Below are 20492 nucleotides of genomic sequence, written 5' to 3' on the forward strand. Positions count from 1 at the left end.
TCCCATGGGACTGATGAAAGACTGACGCAAAGTACCTATTTAATAGGTTGGCTTTTTCGTGGGCGTCAGTTGTCAGTTGCCCCATCTGGCTCAGCAGGGGTCCAATGTTGCCCCTGCTTTTCCTCCGGCTCCCCACATATCTGAAAAAGGACTTTTTATTGTCCTTGATGCTCAAAGCTAGCTGGAGTTCAGTTGCAGCCTTGGCTTTCCTGGTCTGCTCCCTACAGGACCGGACCAGTGCAGAATAATCCTCCTTGGAGGTGACTCCCATCCTCCATCCTTTGTAGGCCTCTCTTTTTAGCCTCAGGAGGTCTGCTAGGTCCCTGGAGAGCCAGGGGGGTGCTGTGCCCTCTTGCTGCCTTTCCTCCGAGATGGAATAGACTTAGTTTGAAATGAGATGAAAAATTAAACTGTGGAGTGTATATGCACAGCATAACACTGTAGCACTGGATAGAATACAAAGGAATTTGGTAAGTTCAGAATCTGGGGGCATGGAAGGGAACCTGAAACTGAAGAAGAGAATTGGTGATGTCCTGGAGTAAGAGTTTCTTGAGGAAAGGTCAGGTGGATTTCCCTGTCTTCCATGGATGTGATTTCCTCATATGATGCTAATGTCAAATCACCCAACCCTAAAAAAAGGTTACTTTGATCCCTGCTGCTCATAAAAATGCACCTGAAGAGGCAAAGCCTTTACTGCTGAAATGTTCCATTTTGCAGATGTTATCAGAAGTTTCCAAATACATTTCCTCAGTGGAGGAACCTGCCCCTGCAGTTCATTTCCCACTACCATTCCCAGATACCATATATCATACTGGTAATATTATTCTGTTCCTGAAAAATATGCTGGGTTATGCAGTCACCTGAGGCTGAAGGTGGCACCATGATCTTAGAAGAGGAAAAAAATGCAAAGGACTCTAAGCTAGCCTTGCAGCAAACGGGTTCTTAGCAGAAGACAGAACAGTCTTAGTTCTGCTTTACTGTCAATAGCTTCAAGAGGTTGTTACAACCATCAGGGGTAATGTGACCTCAGTCAAACCTCCATCAACTATAATAAATGATTGGCATGGGAAATAAGTTAACACTTCTGAAAATTTTCCTATCAAGGTTGTGACAGATTTTGAACAGCTTTATGCTAGTGCACAGGTGCCCCAGCATCCAGCTCAGAAAGTAGATTAATATGTTAACTTGCCAAGGACTTCTGCTTCCTTTATAGTTTTTCCTAAAATGGGGAGAAAAAAACATGGGTATATTTTTAGTTGTGCATTGTTTTCATCTGTGAAAATGTTCATCCATTGCACATAAAGGGGAAATATTTGCTGGAGCTTCTTAGTTACATATTAGCAACATCCCACCAATAAAACTATGAAAGAAAAGAAAGACTTACAACACATCAAAGGGGCCCAGTTCCTAAAACAAAGTGCTCCTTTCTTAATATATTTAATGTACTGTATTTGCCTCTCTTCCTTCCAAAATAGAAATGCCAGCTTTAAAGAAATGATCCCCAAATAAGTACAAGGAATTATTATAGTACAAAGCTACATTACCTTAATATTTTACATCATACACTACTTATAAGACTGCACAAGGCACAGTTTTTATCTTTTAATCATCAGCAAAACAAAATATTTTTATTTCCGAGGCAGGTATCCCAATCAGATGTTGGGTATGTTGAATTAACACTTTGAGATCTTTTTCATTTAGCGATAATAAGCTCCATCCTCATTTATGCCACATTTACAGTTGCACCAGCTTTAAAATCCCCTTCCACTACCAGAATGGATTAATGGAACCTTAAGCCAGGGCCCTCGATTTTATGAAACAGCAGATTACTTGGCTAGGCATAGATTTATAGAAATACATTTTAGGGAATAGATCCCCTGCTGGTAAATATTGTTATTGTTCCATTTACTCCACTCCACATAGCTTTACATCAGCTGAAGACCAAGCCCTGGTTTTCTTTATTCTGTAGACTAAAGGTTGATAAGCTTTTGAAAATGTTATAATATAGAGAACTGTACTGGGCACACATGGGCAGATTTTGAGTGGACTAGAAGAATGAAAACATCTTTGATCACAAATAAATGGGTGTTGGGTACGTATCAATACAAACAACCCTCACTGACAACTATGCACATCTTGATCAACCCCTCCATTGTCTTGGAGGTCCTTTATCGTTTTATCTGGGGCACAATATGATTATACATTATTAACATAAACTAAATACAATGAAAAGCTTCAGATAGCCAATATCAACATATTTTTTTTACTGTTGGGTTTGATTTTCATCGTATTCTTTGAGGGTGAAATTCCAGCATGTTCAGAGGACCAGCACATCAATCCCAGTTAGCATCCACAGATGAGGATGGCATCCTACTGTTATGTAGGATTCATGTGGGTGCATAGGCCTTGGACTGGTGGTAAATTCATCTTGGCAGTCCCTACTTTCTTGGTGCTGCCAACGAAAAGAATTGTTTTTGTCTTCTAATGGAAATTAAAAATGTCTGTACTAATAAAACCAGCGGTAATAGGTTAAAATCTAAGGCAAAAATAAGAGCTTGTTTCTGCTCTTGTGTATCTGGTGTGTTTTGGGCAGTCAGTGGAATTATTCTGGATTCACCATGTTATGATAGCCTGAGAGTGATGTTGTAACTGTGTGATGGTCCAAGAATATGTGAGAGGCAAGGATTTTTTGGGTGGTATCTTTCAATAGCTTACCTAATTTTGTCCCAACTATACAGTTGGTCCAATAAAGGTGCCACCCAAAATATTTCTTGCCTGTGGATCTATCAGAATTATTAGATTTTGCCCAACAGAAGCAGATTTTGGCTCCTAATCTTCTCTATTCCTAAGTGATTAGTACTCAAATTATCTCTTTAAACAATGCAAATTATTGTTACCATTTACTTCTTTACAGGTTTAAAGAGCCATTCTCAGTCTAGTTTTTCTGACAGGGTTTTATTTAACAAAACTCAAAAGCTAGATAAAGAACAAAAACAGAAACAAAAACCCCAATAAAAAAGCCCTCTTCAAATGAGAATGACCTAATTTTATGCCATTTTCACTTCTTTAGTGACAGCCTTATTCAACCCATATTGTTTCCAGTGGATTTATATATAGTCACACTGTTGAGAAATATTCCTTTTTAATAAATACAATAGATAATTTTGAGTGCAGAAGTGCATATCTGCACAAAGAAACAGAAAAAAAGACAGTTGATAAACAGCCTAAGTAGAAACAGGTCCAAGTCTCTCTTATAATGTGATACAAATGTAATTGCTGTGACCATTAAAGCAACTAAAAAGCAAAAAAATCACAGCATGTAATTTCAAAGTGACAACAATTAAATTTCCTTGAAAAAAGAAAAGCATCACCCTTTTTGTTGCAGGATTGTGCTTTGTCCTTGAACCCACTTTACTCATGATCATACTGCCAAAAGTCTGGGACTAGTGGGGTTTATATTTTTTCATCATCATCAACATTATTTATTTTTTTAAATGCAACTGGGCTTGCTTGCTTCAAGGAGGTTTTTGAAACATCTGTGTGCATGGTAGACATAGCTATAGTCTCATAATCCTCATCCCTGGAGCGGAAATCACAAAAATGAAAGAAAAACTGTAAGTCTCTCTGGAAGTTCTTGTTGAGAAACCCATAAAAAATAGGGTTTACACAGGTTGAGATCATGGCTGTGAGATGGCAGATCAAGAATAACAAATTGTGGCTGCAGGTAGCAACAGGTAGAATTTCATGATTCCAGTCAAACACAATATTGAAGATGGTAAGGGGCAACCAACAGACAGCAAATGCAACCACAATAGAGATCAGCATGATGTTGATCCTTTTCGTTTCAGTAGACCTGTACTTATTGTCTCTCATCTTGTCCATCATGTTGTTCCTTCTTTTCAAGCGTATGTATATCTGCAGGAAACAAAAGTCAACAACAACAAGGAAAAAAATTGTAGAATCATTTAGCCTAATGACACCTCTAGGGACAAACAGAAATCAAACAGACAGCACAAAACAAAATCTCTCTTACCTTTAAGTAGCAAATAAATATAAAACAAAGTGGTCCAAAGTACTGTATCACCAAAAGGGATGTGGTATAAGAAAGCCTGACAGAGTCGAAAGGGAACAAGTCTAAACATACATATTTGTCCTTATATTCATCGATTGTTATGTTTCTAAAGGGTTCATCAGTTAATACATGATACATCATGAAAGGCAACGAGGAAGCCATAGCTACAATCCAGATGGCAGCAATTCCTATGTAGGCATGTCTATTGTTTGGCCTCCACCCTCTGGGGTTGATGATCAGCTGATGGCGTTCAATAGCAATCAGGACCAAAGAGAAAACTGAAACTGTGATTGAGGCACACTGCACAAAAGGATTTAGCTTGCACATGGCCTCTCCAAAAATCCAGTGGTCCATTAAAGTGTATACAAAAGTGAAGGGAAGACACATGATGGTTACTAAAAGATCTGAGAAGGAAAGGTTGACAATAAGGATGTTAGTAACATTGCGCATTTCCTTTTGTTTTAAGATGATGATAATCAAGGCCAGATTCCCAGAGACTCCCAGAATGATCACAGCTCCATAAGCCAGGGCCAAGGTGAAGACCATGGCCAAAGGTACATGGCAATCTTCATCTTCAAAGTGTAGGATTCTGGAGTTCTGAGAAAAATTCAAGTAGATAGAATGATTCACAAAAGAGGAAAGAAGGGATGTATTCATGTTGTTTAGAGTTTGGGTTCAGGCTTTGTAATAATCTCTATTGCAGTTTGTCTCTCCCAAATAATTTCAAAAGTTCAGAATATTCTTATTTCCAACAGGGTAGGTGCTCAACACAAGTTGCAACTGGATTTTCATTTCCTTGATAGTGCTGTATAATCTGCAATGGTAAAGGAACATATATGTTTATTTTGTATAAGAACATATATGTTTATTTCTTATTTTCAAGATAGGGGTATTTATGGTACCAACCCTATAGATGCTGGTACCTGAAGCCCTTGAGGCATTAAAAACATATTAGCATTCTAAATTATAGAATGATTCTGTAATTGGCCAGAATGAGAGTTGCTGTTCTGACCTTCTGAGGATTTATTTTGACAGAGAAGAAAAAAGAGAGACTATACACCGGTATATACGCGTATGAGTACTGTATATATGCACCAGAGTATATACTGGCTATCAGAACATACTAGATAACACTGCTAAAGCAACTAACCATGCTAGGAATCTGTTAAAGTACTTTTAAACAATAGAACATTCTTTCAGAGTAAAAGTCATGGGCTCACAATGGGAAACCTATTTATAGATAAGTGATTATAATATGGTCATGAAACAGTCATAATATGTGGAGAACAAAAAGTTATGCATTTCTGAACATGGTTCCCCTGATTTACCTGTGGTAGGTTAGGTCTATGTTGGGTCAGGATTTATGGTAGTCTCATGTAGAATTTAGATTATGTATGGTTTGTATGGGATGGTTTAGATAGGGATGATCCCTGCCTCAGGTTGGACTAGGTGACCTCTGGAAGTCACTTCCAGCCCTACTTCTGTATGCTTCTGTGAGTTAGTCTCTGAGGTGCTACCCTGCCTTCTGCCTGGTGATGGGGAGGGAGAGAATGATTCTGCATTATGCAATACAAAATATCTTTCATCACTTGTTCAGAATCCTTGACACAGACCTTGGAGTAGCAGGCAATAAATAAGACCCTAGAACAGTGGATCCCAAACTGTGGTATGGGTATTACGAGTGGTACACAGACAACCTGTCAGTGGTACTCATTAACAGATTTTTTTTTAATTACTTTATATGACAAACTTTGCTGGTAGTACTTATGGCTGAACTGAAACATTTGCTGGTGGTACTTAAGGTTGTATCATTTTAAATTGGTGATGCATGATCTGTCAGAGTTTGGCAACCGCTGCCCTAGAAGTAAAATAACTTTTTATACACAAGTGTATGGCAAGCCAGGTGCCAAGAAAGCCTGTTTTGGCCATGAATGGTGCATGCCCCCGGTGACTGGTGGGGCACAGCTGAGCTGGCAGTGGCGGGAGCGTGGCGGCAACCTCAGGAGCATGGCAGCAGTGAGCAGGGGAGCTCCCGCAGACGCCACTGGCTCTGTCAGGGGTGGTGAGCACCAACCAGGGGTTGGCAACCACCCACAGGCACCACCAGCAGCGGTGGAGGTTGCCAGCGGGGATTGCTCACCGCCTGCAAACACTGCCAGTGGTGTCGGCGGCAGGGTGGCAAGCAGCAACTGCCCACAGAGGGTGCGCTGCCATGCTCAGCGGGTGCATGTGCACCTGCATGTACCCCCTACACGTTGGCCCTGGCTTAGGCCATGCCAATGGAACAATTCTGCCATTTCAGATCCTCATTAGGGTACCATCCAGCCAACAAACATTGAAACTAGAGTCAGCTGTAGTCACTCACAGTGGAAAACAGGGTCATAGAATCATAGAATCACAGAAAACTAGGGTTGGAAGGGAACGCAGGAGGTCATCTAGTCCAACCGCCTGCTCATAGCAGGACCATCCCCAGTTAGATCATCCCAGCCAAAGCTTTATCTAACCAAGTCTTAAAAACCTCCAAAGACGGAGACTCCACCACCTCCCTAGGTAACCCAGTGCTTCACCACCCTCCTAGTGAGAACGTGTTTCCTAATATCCAAGCTAAACCTCTCTTGCTGCAACTTGAGACCATTGCTTCTTACTCTGTCGTTTGCCTCCACTGAGAACAAGGTAGCTGAAGGTCGCCTCAGTGCAGAGAGGCACGTGCAAGTGAGAAGGAAGACTTCTACATCAGCAAGGAGCACAGAGTGGGGAAAAGTACCCCAATCACCACCCACAGACCAGAAAGCACTCTGAGATGTGAAGGGCTGGATGACCCTGGTGATGCTAAATAAGTGCCCTGAGCCCTCCGCATAAAGAGCCTGGGCTGCCTTCCCCTAGATCCACCGGGGTGGAAGGGCTGGCGGGCTGTGGACGAGGACGGGAAGGCAGTGCATGCTCCAGGATGCCTGGAAAGGGCTCTGGATGCGGGGGGAGGCCGGCTTTGGTCCTCCCGGAGAGAGCATCTGCCCAGCAGAACAGGACCAGGAGCCAGGACGCGAGCGCTGCGGGGGCCGGGCACAGCGGGGGATGCTCAGGGCTGAAACCCAACGCAAGCCGGGACGACCCCGGCGATGTGTTCCCGGAGCAGGCGGGCCTGGAGCCGGGGTTTCGGAGGGACAGGGGGAGCTTGCCCCTCCGAGGGGGCCCGGAGCCCTTGAGGCATTAAAAACATATTAGCATTCTAAATTATAGAATGATTCTGTAATTGGCCAGAATGAGAGTTGCTGTTCTGACCTTCTGAGGATTTATTTTGACAGAGAAGAAAAAAGAGAGACTATACACCGGTATATACGCGTATGAGTACTGTATATATGCACCAGAGTATATACTGGCTATCAGAACATACTAGATAACACTGCTAAAGCAACTAACCATGCTAGGAATCTGTTAAAGTACTTTTAAACAATAGAACATTCTTTCAGAGTAAAAGTCATGGGCTCACAATGGGAAACCTATTTATAGATAAGTGATTATAATATGGTCATGAAACAGTCATAATATGTGGAGAACAAAAAGTTATGCATTTCTGAACATGGTTCCCCTGATTTACCTGTGGTAGGTTAGGTCTATGGTGGGGCAGGGTTTATGCATTTCTGAACATGGTTCCCCTGATTTACCTGTGGTAGGTTAGGTCTATGTTGGGTCAGGATTTATGGTAGTCTCATGTAGAATTTAGATTATGTATGGTTTGTATGGGATGGTTTAGATAGGGATGATCCCTGCCTCAGGTTGGACTAGGTGACCTCTGGAAGTCACTTCCAGCCCTACTTCTGTATGCTTCTGTGAGTTAGTCTCTGAGGTGCTACCCTGCCTTCTGCCTGGTGATGGGGAGGGAGAGAATGATTCTGCATTATGCAATACAAAATATCTTTCATCACTTGTTCAGAATCCTTGACACAGACCTTGGAGTAGCAGGCAATAAATAAGACCCTAGAACAGTGGATCCCAAACTGTGGTATGGGTATTACGAGTGGTACACAGACAACCTGTCAGTGGTACTCATTAACAGATTTTTTTTTAATTACTTTATATGACAAACTTTGCTGGTAGTACTTATGGCTGAACTGAAACATTTGCTGGTGGTACTTAAGGTTGTATCATTTTAAATTGGTGATGCATGATCTGTCAGAGTTTGGCAACCGCTGCCCTAGAAGTAAAATAACTTTTTATACACAAGTGTATGGCAAGCCAGGTGCCAAGAAAGCCTGTTTTGGCCATGAATGGTGCATGCCCCCGGTGACTGGTGGGGCACAGCTGAGCTGGCAGTGGCGGGAGCGTGGCGGCAACCTCAGGAGCATGGCAGCAGTGAGCAGGGGAGCTCCCGCAGACGCCACTGGCTCTGTCAGGGGTGGTGAGCACCAACCAGGGGTTGGCAACCACCCACAGGCACCACCAGCAGCGGTGGAGGTTGCCAGCGGGGATTGCTCACCGCCTGCAAACACTGCCAGTGGTGTCGGCGGCAGGGGGGCAAGCAGCAACTGCCCACAGAGGGTGCGCTGCCATGCTCAGCGGGTGCATGTGCACCTGCATGTACCCCCTACACGTTGGCCCTGGCTTAGGCCATGCCAATGGAACAATTCTGCCATTTCAGATCCTCATTAGGGTACCATCCAGCCAACAAACATTGAAACTAGAGTCAGCTGTAGTCACTCACAGTGGAAAACAGGGTCATAGAATCATAGAATCACAGAAAACTAGGGTTGGAAGGGAACGCAGGAGGTCATCTAGCCCACCCGCCTGCTCATAGCAGGACCATCCCCAGTTAGATCATCCCAGCCAAAGCTTTATCTAACCAAGTCTTAAAAACCTCCAAAGACGGAGACTCCACCACCTCCCTAGGTAACCCAGTGCTTCACCACCCTCCTAGTGAGAACGTGTTTCCTAATATCCAAGCTAAACCTCTCTTGCTGCAACTTGAGACCATTGCTTCTTACTCTGTCGTTTGCCTCCACTGAGAACAAGGTAGCTGAAGGTCGCCTCAGTGCAGAGAGGCACGTGCAAGTGAGAAGGAAGACTTCTACATCAGCAAGGAGCACAGAGTGGGGAAAAGTACCCCAATCACCACCCACAGACCAGAAAGCACTCTGAGATGTGAAGGGCTGGATGACCCTGGTGATGCTAAATAAGTGCCCTGAGCCCTCCGCATAAAGAGCCTGGGCTGCCTTCCCCTAGATCCACCGGGGTGGAAGGGCTGGCGGGCTGTGGACGAGGACGGGAAGGCAGTGCATGCTCCAGGATGCCTGGAAAGGGCTCTGGATGCGGGGGGAGGCCGGCTTTGGTCCTCCCGGAGAGAGCATCTGCCCAGCAGAACAGGACCAGGAGCCAGGACGCGAGCGCTGCGGGGGCCGGGCACAGCGGGGGATGCTCAGGGCTGAAACCCAACGCAAGCCGGGACGACCCCGGCGATGTGTTCCCGGAGCAGGCGGGCCTGGAGCCGGGGTTTCGGAGGGACAGGGGGAGCTGGCCCCTCCGAGGGGGCTCGGGGGCAGGAGCCATGCTCTCTATGCCGCACGCCCTTCTGGGGCTGCAGGAGGGATGCCAAACCCACAGCCCCAGGGATCTCCGGCTCCCAGCACGTCGGCTCCCGATCATCTGCGTCCCAGAGCATTTTACTATGCAGAACATCTGTCGGGAGTGTTTGCTCGCCAGGGGGGAAGAGTCACCGCTAAAGAGCAGCTCCCGAGCACTGCCCCCGAGCACTGTCCGCCCTAAAGCTTGCCCCTCGAGACCTTGGCGTTACAAGCCTCCAGCACCCTCCCCTGGCCGTGCGCCGCTTCAGCACAAAAGGGGGATGGCCGAGGGAGGCATCTTCGCCCTGCTCAAATGTCCAGCCGTCTCCCACATCTCAGAAAGGCATGCAAGGCCCTCTGGCATCTCTAGTGCATTGAACTGGCCGGTAGCAACAGCTTGTCCACAGCACTTTCGAACTTGAATACCGATTAACATTCAACAGATTTAGTAGGGTCTAAGCATGATGTGTACTGCACCCTTGGGTGCTGGATATTATAAGTCCGAGTCCTAACTTTCCATTTATTGTATAGGGAACTGAGGGGTTGTTACAGGTTACCTTTAAACTATTCTAATGGCACTTGAAGTGGGAGCATCTATGCATCAGAGGGTGTTAAACTGTACTTAGTCCTCTCTAAGCATGTTAAAATTATATCACTTTGGGTTCTCCCTCAACGGTTCTGCCTGGGTTGGGCTAGTCTGCTCCACAGAGAGAAAGTAACCCATTTGCAGCGTCCCAAACTGCACAGCTCCCAGCCGCTGTACCCCTGACAAACTTGCCACCCAGGACCCAATGCAGGCTTCTGGGCTGGGGGTCAGGCACGCAGCCCTGCCCTCAGAGGGCTAAGCCTTTGCCACACATTGCTTACTCGCATGACCTGTCCTTATGGACACAGAGAAGGATGTGGAGCTGCAGGAGCCTCAACTAAACCTGAGGGTAGGAAACATCAGGTCCAGGCTAGAACCGCTGCCCAGGCTAGAAGAAGCTGGTGCATAAACATCATGATCTCGGGACTGACAACCTCTTCCTCTCGTGATGTTAAAGACTGGAGGGGGGGATGATCAAGGGCTAGGTCCTGAGCCCCTTCGATGAGGCAAAGATCTCTGATGAGATCGGTGAGGAATAGGGAGGGGTTGATATAATAAACCTGAGTGCTTGATCTAATAATCTGCTGAGGGATTGATATCATAATCCTTGAAGGAATCCGTTATGCTCAAACATACACTTGCAAGAGAGAGGTGGCTGCTGCTAGCTCACAATCCGTTTTCCCTATTACGGTAGCAGGGTTGGAAACGTGAGCTCAGTTCATGACCGATCGCATCTTTAACCTTGGCATCATTTTTCAACTGTATTTTCTCCTGCTCTGTTATAACCTGTTCCCTCACACAGCTCTAATTTTCCAGCTGTTTCCCTCCCAGCGATGAGATAGCAAAGCACAAACCCAGCCTGACTTGAGCAAACTGGAGGAAACGAGGAAACCTAACTAATCAACATTGTGTGATGGGCCGACAAAGGACTAGGGATCAAAGGGGAAGCAGCCCTTTTGATCTCCTTCATCTGAGCTAGGATTGCTCTCTCGCAAAGAAAGGAGGAGAAAGGAAGAAAAGAAAAAGCGAAAACTAAACACAGTGCACATAAAAAGAGATCAATATTTACCCATGCCACACAAATAGACGTGCTTAAATGATTCCTTCTTCCGGCTATAAAAGCACAGAGACTCAGGCATGTGTGCTTAGAGGGGGGGAAAAGAAAAGAAAGGGAAAATCAAATAAACTGGCACACCTCTGCTCCAACTGCAGCTAGCAACAGCCTTGTTGAGGCTGGAATTTCCTCTCTGCCAAGTCTCCCGCCAGCTATTTCAAATGTACACTTAACCCCAGGTCATAGCAGTCAGAGAGAGGATTGTCATGTTAATGGTGCCTGAAGTACAGCTCGATGATGTTATTGAAACACATCTGATCTCCGGCCAGTTAGAAGAGCTGTAATCTTACCCTGCCTAAATCCACTTGAGCAGTGCTACCTATAGGGAGCATGCAATAACCACAGGTGCAGGAACAAGTGTCCAAAGAGCAGATCCCTCATCCTCCTGGCAGGTAATGACTTCTCTTTGATGTCTCCTATGGCCGAGGCCGGATCCTGCACGCTTTGCTCAAAGTTGCCAGGGGTGGAGGGGTTTGCAGGATCAAACCCTACTGCGGGTGGCAGGGCCAATGAGGTATATGCAACGATTAAATCACTCGGCTGGTTTTGCAATCCATTCCTGCAAGGGATCCCTCCCCATCACCAGGCATGCAACCTCCACAGCGCTGCAAATACCTTTGAAGATGCTGCCTTCCTCAGGGAATTGCTGCAGCCCGGCTTGGATGAATCAGATCTTCTGACCCAAGTTTGACTACTCCTATTTTTCCAGCTGGTTTGGACATCCACTAAGTATTAATACATGTTTTACATGGGGTCATCGAGTCTGTTTCATCCTCCCGCTCTGCTTCTCATCCACAATCCCATGCACGGTCGGGGTGAGATATATATCACATATGTCTGTGTACAATGTCTGTGTCCATATTGAACACAGACATATGGACCTATCTGTAGACATTGTACCTGCATCCTTCTCTTTATGTGTCTATATGCAGGTAGAAAGCTGCCTGTGCATCTGTCTGGTGCATGCAAGGATTATTTACCAGCTTCAATTTTCCTTGGCCCGAACGACAAACCAGGGCAAGTTTCGCTTTAAACTAAAATTCATCCCTGCTTCATTTGGGCAGAAGAGATCACCTGCAAGCGCGTCAAGGCTGGACTTTGCTAGGTCCCCGCAGGTCAAGGGATGGAGTGGGAGATTCGTGGTCCTTTCCCCTCTGCCTTGGCTGGGATGATCTAGTTGGGGATGCTTTGAGCAGGGGGTTGGACTAGATGACCTGAGGTCCTTTCCAACCCAATTTTTTCTATGTTTCTATGATCTCCAGTAATGAACTCAGTCATAAACTAGGCAGAAGCTTTTTGGGGGTGCCAGGCCTAAGCTTTGCTCTCCCCCCGCTCGCTTCCATCACTCTCTGTTCCCTATTCTGCAGTATTTAGTAGGCGTCTCTAAAGAGAAAATCCAAACGCAAGGTCCTTCCTCGCAGTAGAAAAGCCAGGAGAGCCTCCAGCCTCCAAATCACACCCTAGGATTGGGGGGTGGGGGAGAGCTAGTTCTGTTTGTCAGGGTCGTGGCACCTTGTTCCATTACTGAATTTAAATAAACTGGAAGTATGGAGCGGATTAAGTTGACAGAGGTCGGGTTTGTCTTTGCCTGACAACTCATCAGCTGAAGACGACGCAGGTAGCCCTGGGTGCACCACTGCCCTAAAAGAAGGAGCTAGTCTGTGCTTCTCGGGGTAAGCAGGGAGAAATCAAGAAGAAGCAAAGGCACACAGCACTTCAACCTTTCCCTCTGGGAGGTACGCAGATCTCTCCTGCACTTTCCAAGGATGCAGATGAGAAGTTTGATGCAAGGGTCCAAGGATGCGATGCTAGGGGATTGGAAAGACCCTGAGAAAACTCTGCCTCCGCAAGGCACCAACCCCACAGGTAATGTACCAACGATCTGCTCGGTACAGTCACACATCCATCTCACTGACAGTCTGTCACCCGCTTAATCGCCCTGATGAAACATACAAATATCAGGCTTAAAACCTCATAGATAGATGCACCGAGACAGAAATTGAAAGAGAGAGAAAGAGAACTACGGGAGAAACTCACCTTATACTGTAAGTATTCTTGTTTTCTCTGGCTCCTTGATCTTATCAGGGTTTCGAGCAGAAGGAGGGATGGAGAACAAGGAGCAAGGCAAGTGGGGGAAAGAATCCACTGGTATTTCTCCAGCTCAGATCCTAAAGATTGGTGAGGAGAGCTGGAGACTCCTCCTTAAAGCTGAACACCACCTTATCCCAGTATCCTATGGTGGTGCTGAATTGTTCAGAACCTGAACATCCCAATGTAAGCACATCACCTTTAAATTATACATCTGGGGGTGGGTTGCCTAGTAATTCTGAAATAAATGCAATTAAGTATTGTAACAAAAATGGGGAGGAGGGAATGAAGTGAGAGGCAGTTTGAAATTGCTCGGTCTGGATATTAACATTTTATTTGCAAGGTAGTGCCATCTTGTGGTCAGTGTGAAGATATTAAACTTGAGCCGTTTGGCAAAGTGGCTGGTAACTGGTTAGCACTCTCATGTGCCATTGCAAAGTGTTATCTTTGTTTTAATCTAGACAGTTATGTTCTGCTTTGTTTGTCTCTGGGAAATGACTGAACTGGAAAAATTGCCAGTCTATTTTCAAATAGGCATATTAAGAAAGCTATTTCTAAAGGAAAGTCAATCATCATTCTTGCCAATCATCAAATATAATGAGCAGTCCCCAGATTTGGAGATTATATTATTTACTATAGGTATGCCTCACTCTACTCAAAATTATTTTTATTTTTCCCTCCCTCCAAATTCCAGCTTGTGCAGCACCATTGGTTTGGGCTAGGGATAGATGTTACATTTGCCTCTGGACAAATTGTCTATGTTTGTCCTGAATAGAAATATCCTGGGATTGGCATGTATACACATTGCCCTTCTAATCTGGGTTTAGTGAGTGGCTGAATGCACTGCTGTTTTTCTGTCAGTAATTAAATTATGCAATCCAAGGATAACCATTCAGATGCTCTTCGCAATGTCCTAGGATAAACTGTTAGTACTTCCTATCTTGTGAATCTTTTTGCGATTTATCCTAGGACAAAGGACATAGATGTCTGAATGACTGCACACACAGATGTGTGTTTGTAGCCTAAGAACCCTTCCTGCCTGATAAAACAATTCATCCTTGGGATGTCTAGGGCTGGGGGGTAGTAAAGGGATGGAGAGGAGAGATGAGCCAGGAAAAAAACAACAATCTTCATAACCTGAGACACAGAATGAAAAACTGGAGACACTTCATCCTATCCAGTTCTTGAATACAGCATGCATCACTAGTTCTGCAGAACACCAGCAGCTATCAGATGGTAGATTCAAGCTTGCCTCTTTGCTGGATGCAGTCATAAATATTTAACATTAATAATGCTCACCTTTCCCACTGCTATCCTCATATATTCAGAACAAAGCAATGCTGCCTAAGGTCTGCAGTAGTAAGAATGTAGGATTTAGCAATAAGACCATTTTAGGGCCCATGGCAGAACCGAGAGAAAAATCATTTACATAAACTTGTACATATTAAAAAGGATTTCAACAGTCATGTAATTTGCAAACACTTGTGAATTTACCTGGAGTGATTCTGAATTAATTTCTAACTCTGAGTCAACAGGCATACCTGCATTACAAAAGGACACTGCAATTTTTGTGCTACTTGCTTTGTTGATACGTGCTAAATGATGATGATAACAGTGGTTAATGCACTGTTATTTGTGATTTTTTATACTTAATACAATTTTGCATAGCTTGTGGAGGTTCCAGGGCCTGACATTAAGGCTTGTGGTTTTGCTGCATCTGCAGCCATATATATCTTCATGTCAGTCAGAGGTGTGACTACTGTATGTAGAGCCAGTTTTGAACTAAATAGTTTAGTCACTGCCAGAGGTATATCCATAGCAGCACTGAGCTCAGTGAAGACTGCAAAATCTGGCCAAGAAACTAAGAAAAAACTGAGATGATTTGTCTATCCTGAGCTCCATGTTAAGCAGAGTGATGAGGACTCTATAGATAGCACTTTTGACTCTGAACCAATGAAAACTTCAGGATATGCAGACGTGAGGTCCTGTGTATCTGTGGCCACCAAAGGTGTTGTGATATTACTGATGAACAGGATGATTGTCCATTACCTATGCTTTGATCAGAAATAAGAAAGGACTCTTTCCATGCCAGGAGTTTCCCACTCCACAACTGCGTCACAGTGGCAGTCATGCTATTGTTAACTCCCATGTCTTATAGTTATTTTAAAAATAAATATTTTAAAATATTTTAAATGCTTTATTGCTGTTACAGATCAAGCATTCTGATTGCAATGAGTGCTGAAGGAAAGGACTATGTCATTTATACATTCCTCAGAACTGAATAGAGGTGTTTGTTCAGAGTGTGTTGGCTAGCCAAATACAAATAGAGAAGTAACATTGTACTTATCAAGGAAACTCCCAGCAGTCTCAATTTCACATGTTCTTCCTTGCTTCTTGCCCTCCATTCATGTAAATTGTCACCACTCACTAGCAAAGATTCATCAAGCAGATAAAAAAGAACAGCATTTCCTAAAAATATTACCTTGAGGAAGGAAAGAGTCATCATGTTTTAAAAAGCATTTTAGAAGCAATATTACCTGATTGCCAGTAGATCAATCCATAAATATTTGTACATCTAAAACTATTTAAAACCCTTATTAAAACAAATAGAATGCCAATCTGAGATGGCCATTCCCTCTGTAATTTATTCTGTTGTCTCCAGGTAGTGCAACATATGTTATTCAAGATCATTATATGCCCTTTAAGTGGAGCAGCCAGCCCCTGGGTAGGAACCTGTGAGTGATTATCCAGAAGTTAAAAGCCAGGGGAGACAGCTGGAAGAGGAAATTGGGGAAAGGGTAATTTGTGGTCAGTAGGCATCCCAGAGCAGCTTGCTTCTAGGGAGGGCCAGACCTAAGGAACAATTTCCTTCTGTCTGGAGGAAACCCAAAGGTTTTGTGTTGTTTGGTCAGGGATTTTTGTTTGTGCTATCAACGGTTGTTGGAACTGGATGAGGAGTTTCTAAGTGGACAAAGTCCTTCTGAACAAGAACAGGCACACTGACCCGCTTACAGTCAACCTTTTTGTGTAAGGTGTCCTCAATACTTAAATATAACAGGGCAAGTTAAAGAGTTTTGTTTCATTATTTGCTGTATGTAAAATAAACTAACTTTGAGCTTTCAGTTCTATCAAAAAGCAATGCTGCTCTTTCTGTAAGCTTTTTAAAAAAAAAAACTTATTTTTATTGTTTTCATTCTGAAATAGGAATGTGTGCATATGCTTGCATCTCTGCAGTGTCTTTGTTTCACAACATTTCATTCAGAAATAAAGGAACTGTTTGCTATTTCTGAGCCAGATTCTATACCCAGTGAGTGAGGGTTTTGCCATTAGAAATAGCAGCAACTCCTCTGTTTGCATGATTATACCTTCATAAGTTGCAGTCAGTACATACCCTTACTATACTAGCTTTAAGCTAGCTAGCTCAGGTAGTGCTAGCAGGAGACCTGCAACAGTAAGGAGCTCAGTGTGGACTTCAAAGTCCAGTAGAGAAGCTGGATGCACACTTGGAGGATTAGCCTATGCTGAGCTCCATGCTCCTACAGCTACACTGACACCTACACTGATGTCAGTATCCAAGCTAAAGCTAACTCAGGTGTGTCTACATAGACTGCTGTTCATTCTGGAATAGAAATAAATCACTCTTTCTTTCATGTTTCAAACCAATGGGAGTTACAATTATTTCAGAGAAAGAGAATAAAGTCCGTACCTACAACAGGAGAAAACAACGTAACTAATGTAAGAGCAGGTGGAGTCTCAGGGTTCTTCCTCCCTCCTCCAGCTTTTATTTCCTGCCCCTGCCCCAGATGGCAGGTTACTTTGGGGCAGGGCTGAGGAGCTGCCTGGGGCTGTGCAAGCCAGCAGTGTAGGGGTTGAAGGAGAAGGGGAGAACTCAGGCAGTGCTGTGGGGGCAGGGGAAGATGTCCATGCAGCATGCAGCACTGGGAGCCAAGGGTATGCCCTGGTATCACCTATGGCTCACCCTGATTCGGACTGTGGGCATGGACCCCAGGCACAAGCAGGAACTGTCCTGCTGGTGAGGCCTGTGAGGTGCACCAAAGCTTTCACCAAAACATGTCCATGTCTAAAGAGAAGATTTCTTTAGGAAAGGTTTCCAGACCCAGAATAGAATTTCTAGTCAAACTAAGAGCAAGAGACATGCCAATTTCAGAAGAGGTAAGATTATCATAGTTAGGGTATTCACCTGAGATGCTGGATTCGTGCTCATACTGATTCATTGAACCCTGGTTTCTAACATCCAAAATGAGTACTTTAATCACTGATAGTTCTTAAGCAGTAGGTCTCGATGTCTCCTTCAGACATGCTTTTTGTGAACACTTCAGAGGTCTCAGTATTGTATTTAATACTTGCCATTTAGGAGTTGGGCAGTCCTGACCGATTCTATTGTGCTCATGCTCTATTAGCCCTTTTTGCTTTCATTGATTTCAGATGTAGCAGGGCCAGGATTTTTTTCTCACATAGTCCACCTGAAGAGGGGCTCATCCTTCAACCTAATTATCCCATATATCATCAGCAAAATGTACCTGATGGTTATCAAAAGCTGCTCCTCCTAAAATAATCAGTAACGTGGTCCCTTCTAAAGGTTATATTAGTTTACTGTGAGACAACCAATCCAGTACTGCAGGGATGTCCCAAATATAGATCTCATAGCTACATACCACTCATTTCACTCATCCCCAGTCACGTTGCAATAAAGGAATTGGTTTGCACTGTCTTTTATGAAAAAGAAATCTGCTATTCAGAAGCAAAGTTAACTAAAGGGGCTATTTTAAAGCATGCGTGCATGTCAGCATCTGTATAGGTGTGTGATGTTGAGTTGGACTGACCTACAAAAAGCATGATTTCAAATAACAGAACTATTGTGTATTATTTCCTCATAAACCATGCAGTTATAATTATTTTTCATCTGTCCCAATTTTTTTAATGTCTTGCTAATGGATTGCTGTTGAACTGGTAGGGGACTTTGCAGTGACATTAGGCTCTGACTCAGAAAGATTGTATGCCAAAGAATTCTGACAATGACTAATTGAAGGCTTGATTTTCAGTAGCACTGCTTGCTTTCAGATCTCCCTGAATTCAACTACAGCATAGAGCTCTCAGCCCTTCTAAATGTTAGGCTGTAGGAACCAAATCCTGGAAGGTAGTTAGGCACCAGAATAGCTTTGAAGATTAGATGTATGATTTGAGGATTGGGTATATGATTGTGATACATGTATATGATACATTGAGTATCTTAATTATATTCCCAAAGTAAAAGAGACATTTCAGAATCTAATGTTAAATATATAGCAAAAGTAAGATCAAATACGGCAAGAGAAACATCTCAGGAATTTTCTGTTATTTTTTTCTGAGCCAGGGGTTTCAGTCCCTCTCCTGGACTTCTTATACATGTCTCTCCCTCCCTCCCACCTTCCCCACCTTTCTTTCTCTCTCACTCTCATTTCCTATCTTTTTTTGCCCTGTATCTTCTCCAAAGTTACATTTATTTGTCATACTACTTCAAAGAAGTATCCTCTTCCCTGCTGGTCTCATCAACTATGGTGACTACTGTCTGAAATCGGTTGCTATTCAGAAATGTTCTTAGGTCAATCTCACCAACATACTTGATGCCCACATACTCCTTTTGTGAACCATTAAAAATCAACTAATCTGGGTCCTCCAGAATGCCCAAATTTGGAACAAAATCACAGTTGTCCACCCCATCATGGATGACACTGGCTATTTTACTCCAGTTTTGATTTCCAGTGAACTGTAAGTATTCTATGTCAGCTTCTGAGTGCTCAACTTATTTTCTCTTCTTCTGCAACACCTATTTTAATTTCAATAACATTGACAAGACAAAGGTATGCAGCTGATAAAACGGAAACATGTGGATGGCCATAAAAGCTATATATCTGCATATGTATCAGCAATACACTGTCCAAATATGGCTGTGGAAAACAAATTATTGTTTACAAGTTTAGAAAAATCAGGCAGTGTATTGCCAGTTGGATAGGCCATCTCAGGACCACCGACAAGGTAAGTTTGTTCTTAGGGTGAAATCATCATCATCATTATACAGAAGACTTGCACAAGAGGCTGAGGGCAGTGAAACCATAGACAGCAAGTACATGCCACAGAAAGGATTTCTGTTTCTGATCTATAAAGTTCCTCCTCACAGTTAATTCTTCTCCATCCCCCTTAGTACGCACCCCCTCCCCACCCCAGACATCCCAAGGATGAATTTTTTTATCGGGAAAGAAGGGCTCTCAGGCTACAAACTTTGTAGCAAGCAAGGCACAGGGAAGCTATAAATGAATGGACCAGGAGATTCTTCTTAATGAAAATGCACTTGCTTCTACTTGGATAGAGCTGGTCAGGAATATTCTGACAAGAAGAATACAGTTGGAAAAGTGGGAGCTGATCTGTTAAATCCAAAGCTTTCACCAAAACATGTCTATTTCTAAAGAGATTTCTTTAGGAAAGGTTTTCAGACCCAGGATAGAATTTCTAGTCAAAATAAGAGCAAGAGACATGCCAATTTCAGAAGAGTTAAGATCATCATAGGGCATTCACCTGAGATGATGGATTCATGCTCATGCTGATTCAAAGCAGGGACTTAAACCCAGGTTTCTAACATCCCAAATGAGTACCTTAATCACTGCTAGTTCTTATGGAGTGGGTCTCAATGTCTCTTTCATACACACTTTTTCTGAACACTTCAGAGGTCTCAGTTGCATCCCTACGTAGGCTGGAAACCCCCCCGAAATCTCGTAAGTAGGAAAATCACAAAACAGAAAACCTTTTTCTTGCTCAGCTGTACAACAGACTACAAAGGATGTAGCTTTTCTTGTAATCCTGTGACTAAGACAACAGCCAAAGAATAGGAGTGTGAAGTAAGAAGTGGTGGGTTAGGACTTTCCCACATTCACACCATTAGTAAGAGACTGGATTTCATATTCCTGACCTTTACATACGCCAGCTCCACAGAAGCAGAGCATTATTACAGATATCACCACTTAGGAATAATTGAGTTCAAAACACAAGAAATACGGGACAAATCCCCATCATATTACTCTT

At 43.7% G+C, this 20492-nt stretch overlaps 1 protein-coding gene across 1 annotated transcript; it reads right to left on the minus strand.

The window, feature by feature from the left end:
* Positions 1–3451: 3451 nt before the first annotated feature.
* On the minus strand, positions 3452–16071 carry NPY1R (neuropeptide Y receptor Y1). Its single transcript, XM_006020826.1, has 3 exons — positions 15953–16071; positions 4034–4886; positions 3452–3915 (listed from the first exon to the last, which is right to left on the minus strand). Exons 2-3 carry the CDS (start codon positions 4727–4729, stop codon positions 3454–3456), a joined length of 1158 nt encoding a protein of 385 aa, XP_006020888.1. The 5' UTR covers positions 4730–4886; positions 15953–16071; the 3' UTR covers positions 3452–3453.
* Between the last annotated feature and the right edge of the window lie 4421 nt (positions 16072–20492).

The sequence above is a fragment of the Alligator sinensis genome, unplaced genomic scaffold (genome assembly GCF_000455745.1).
Source record: "Alligator sinensis unplaced genomic scaffold, ASM45574v1 scaffold49_1, whole genome shotgun sequence".
NCBI classification, from domain to species: domain Eukaryota; kingdom Metazoa; phylum Chordata; order Crocodylia; family Alligatoridae; genus Alligator; species Alligator sinensis.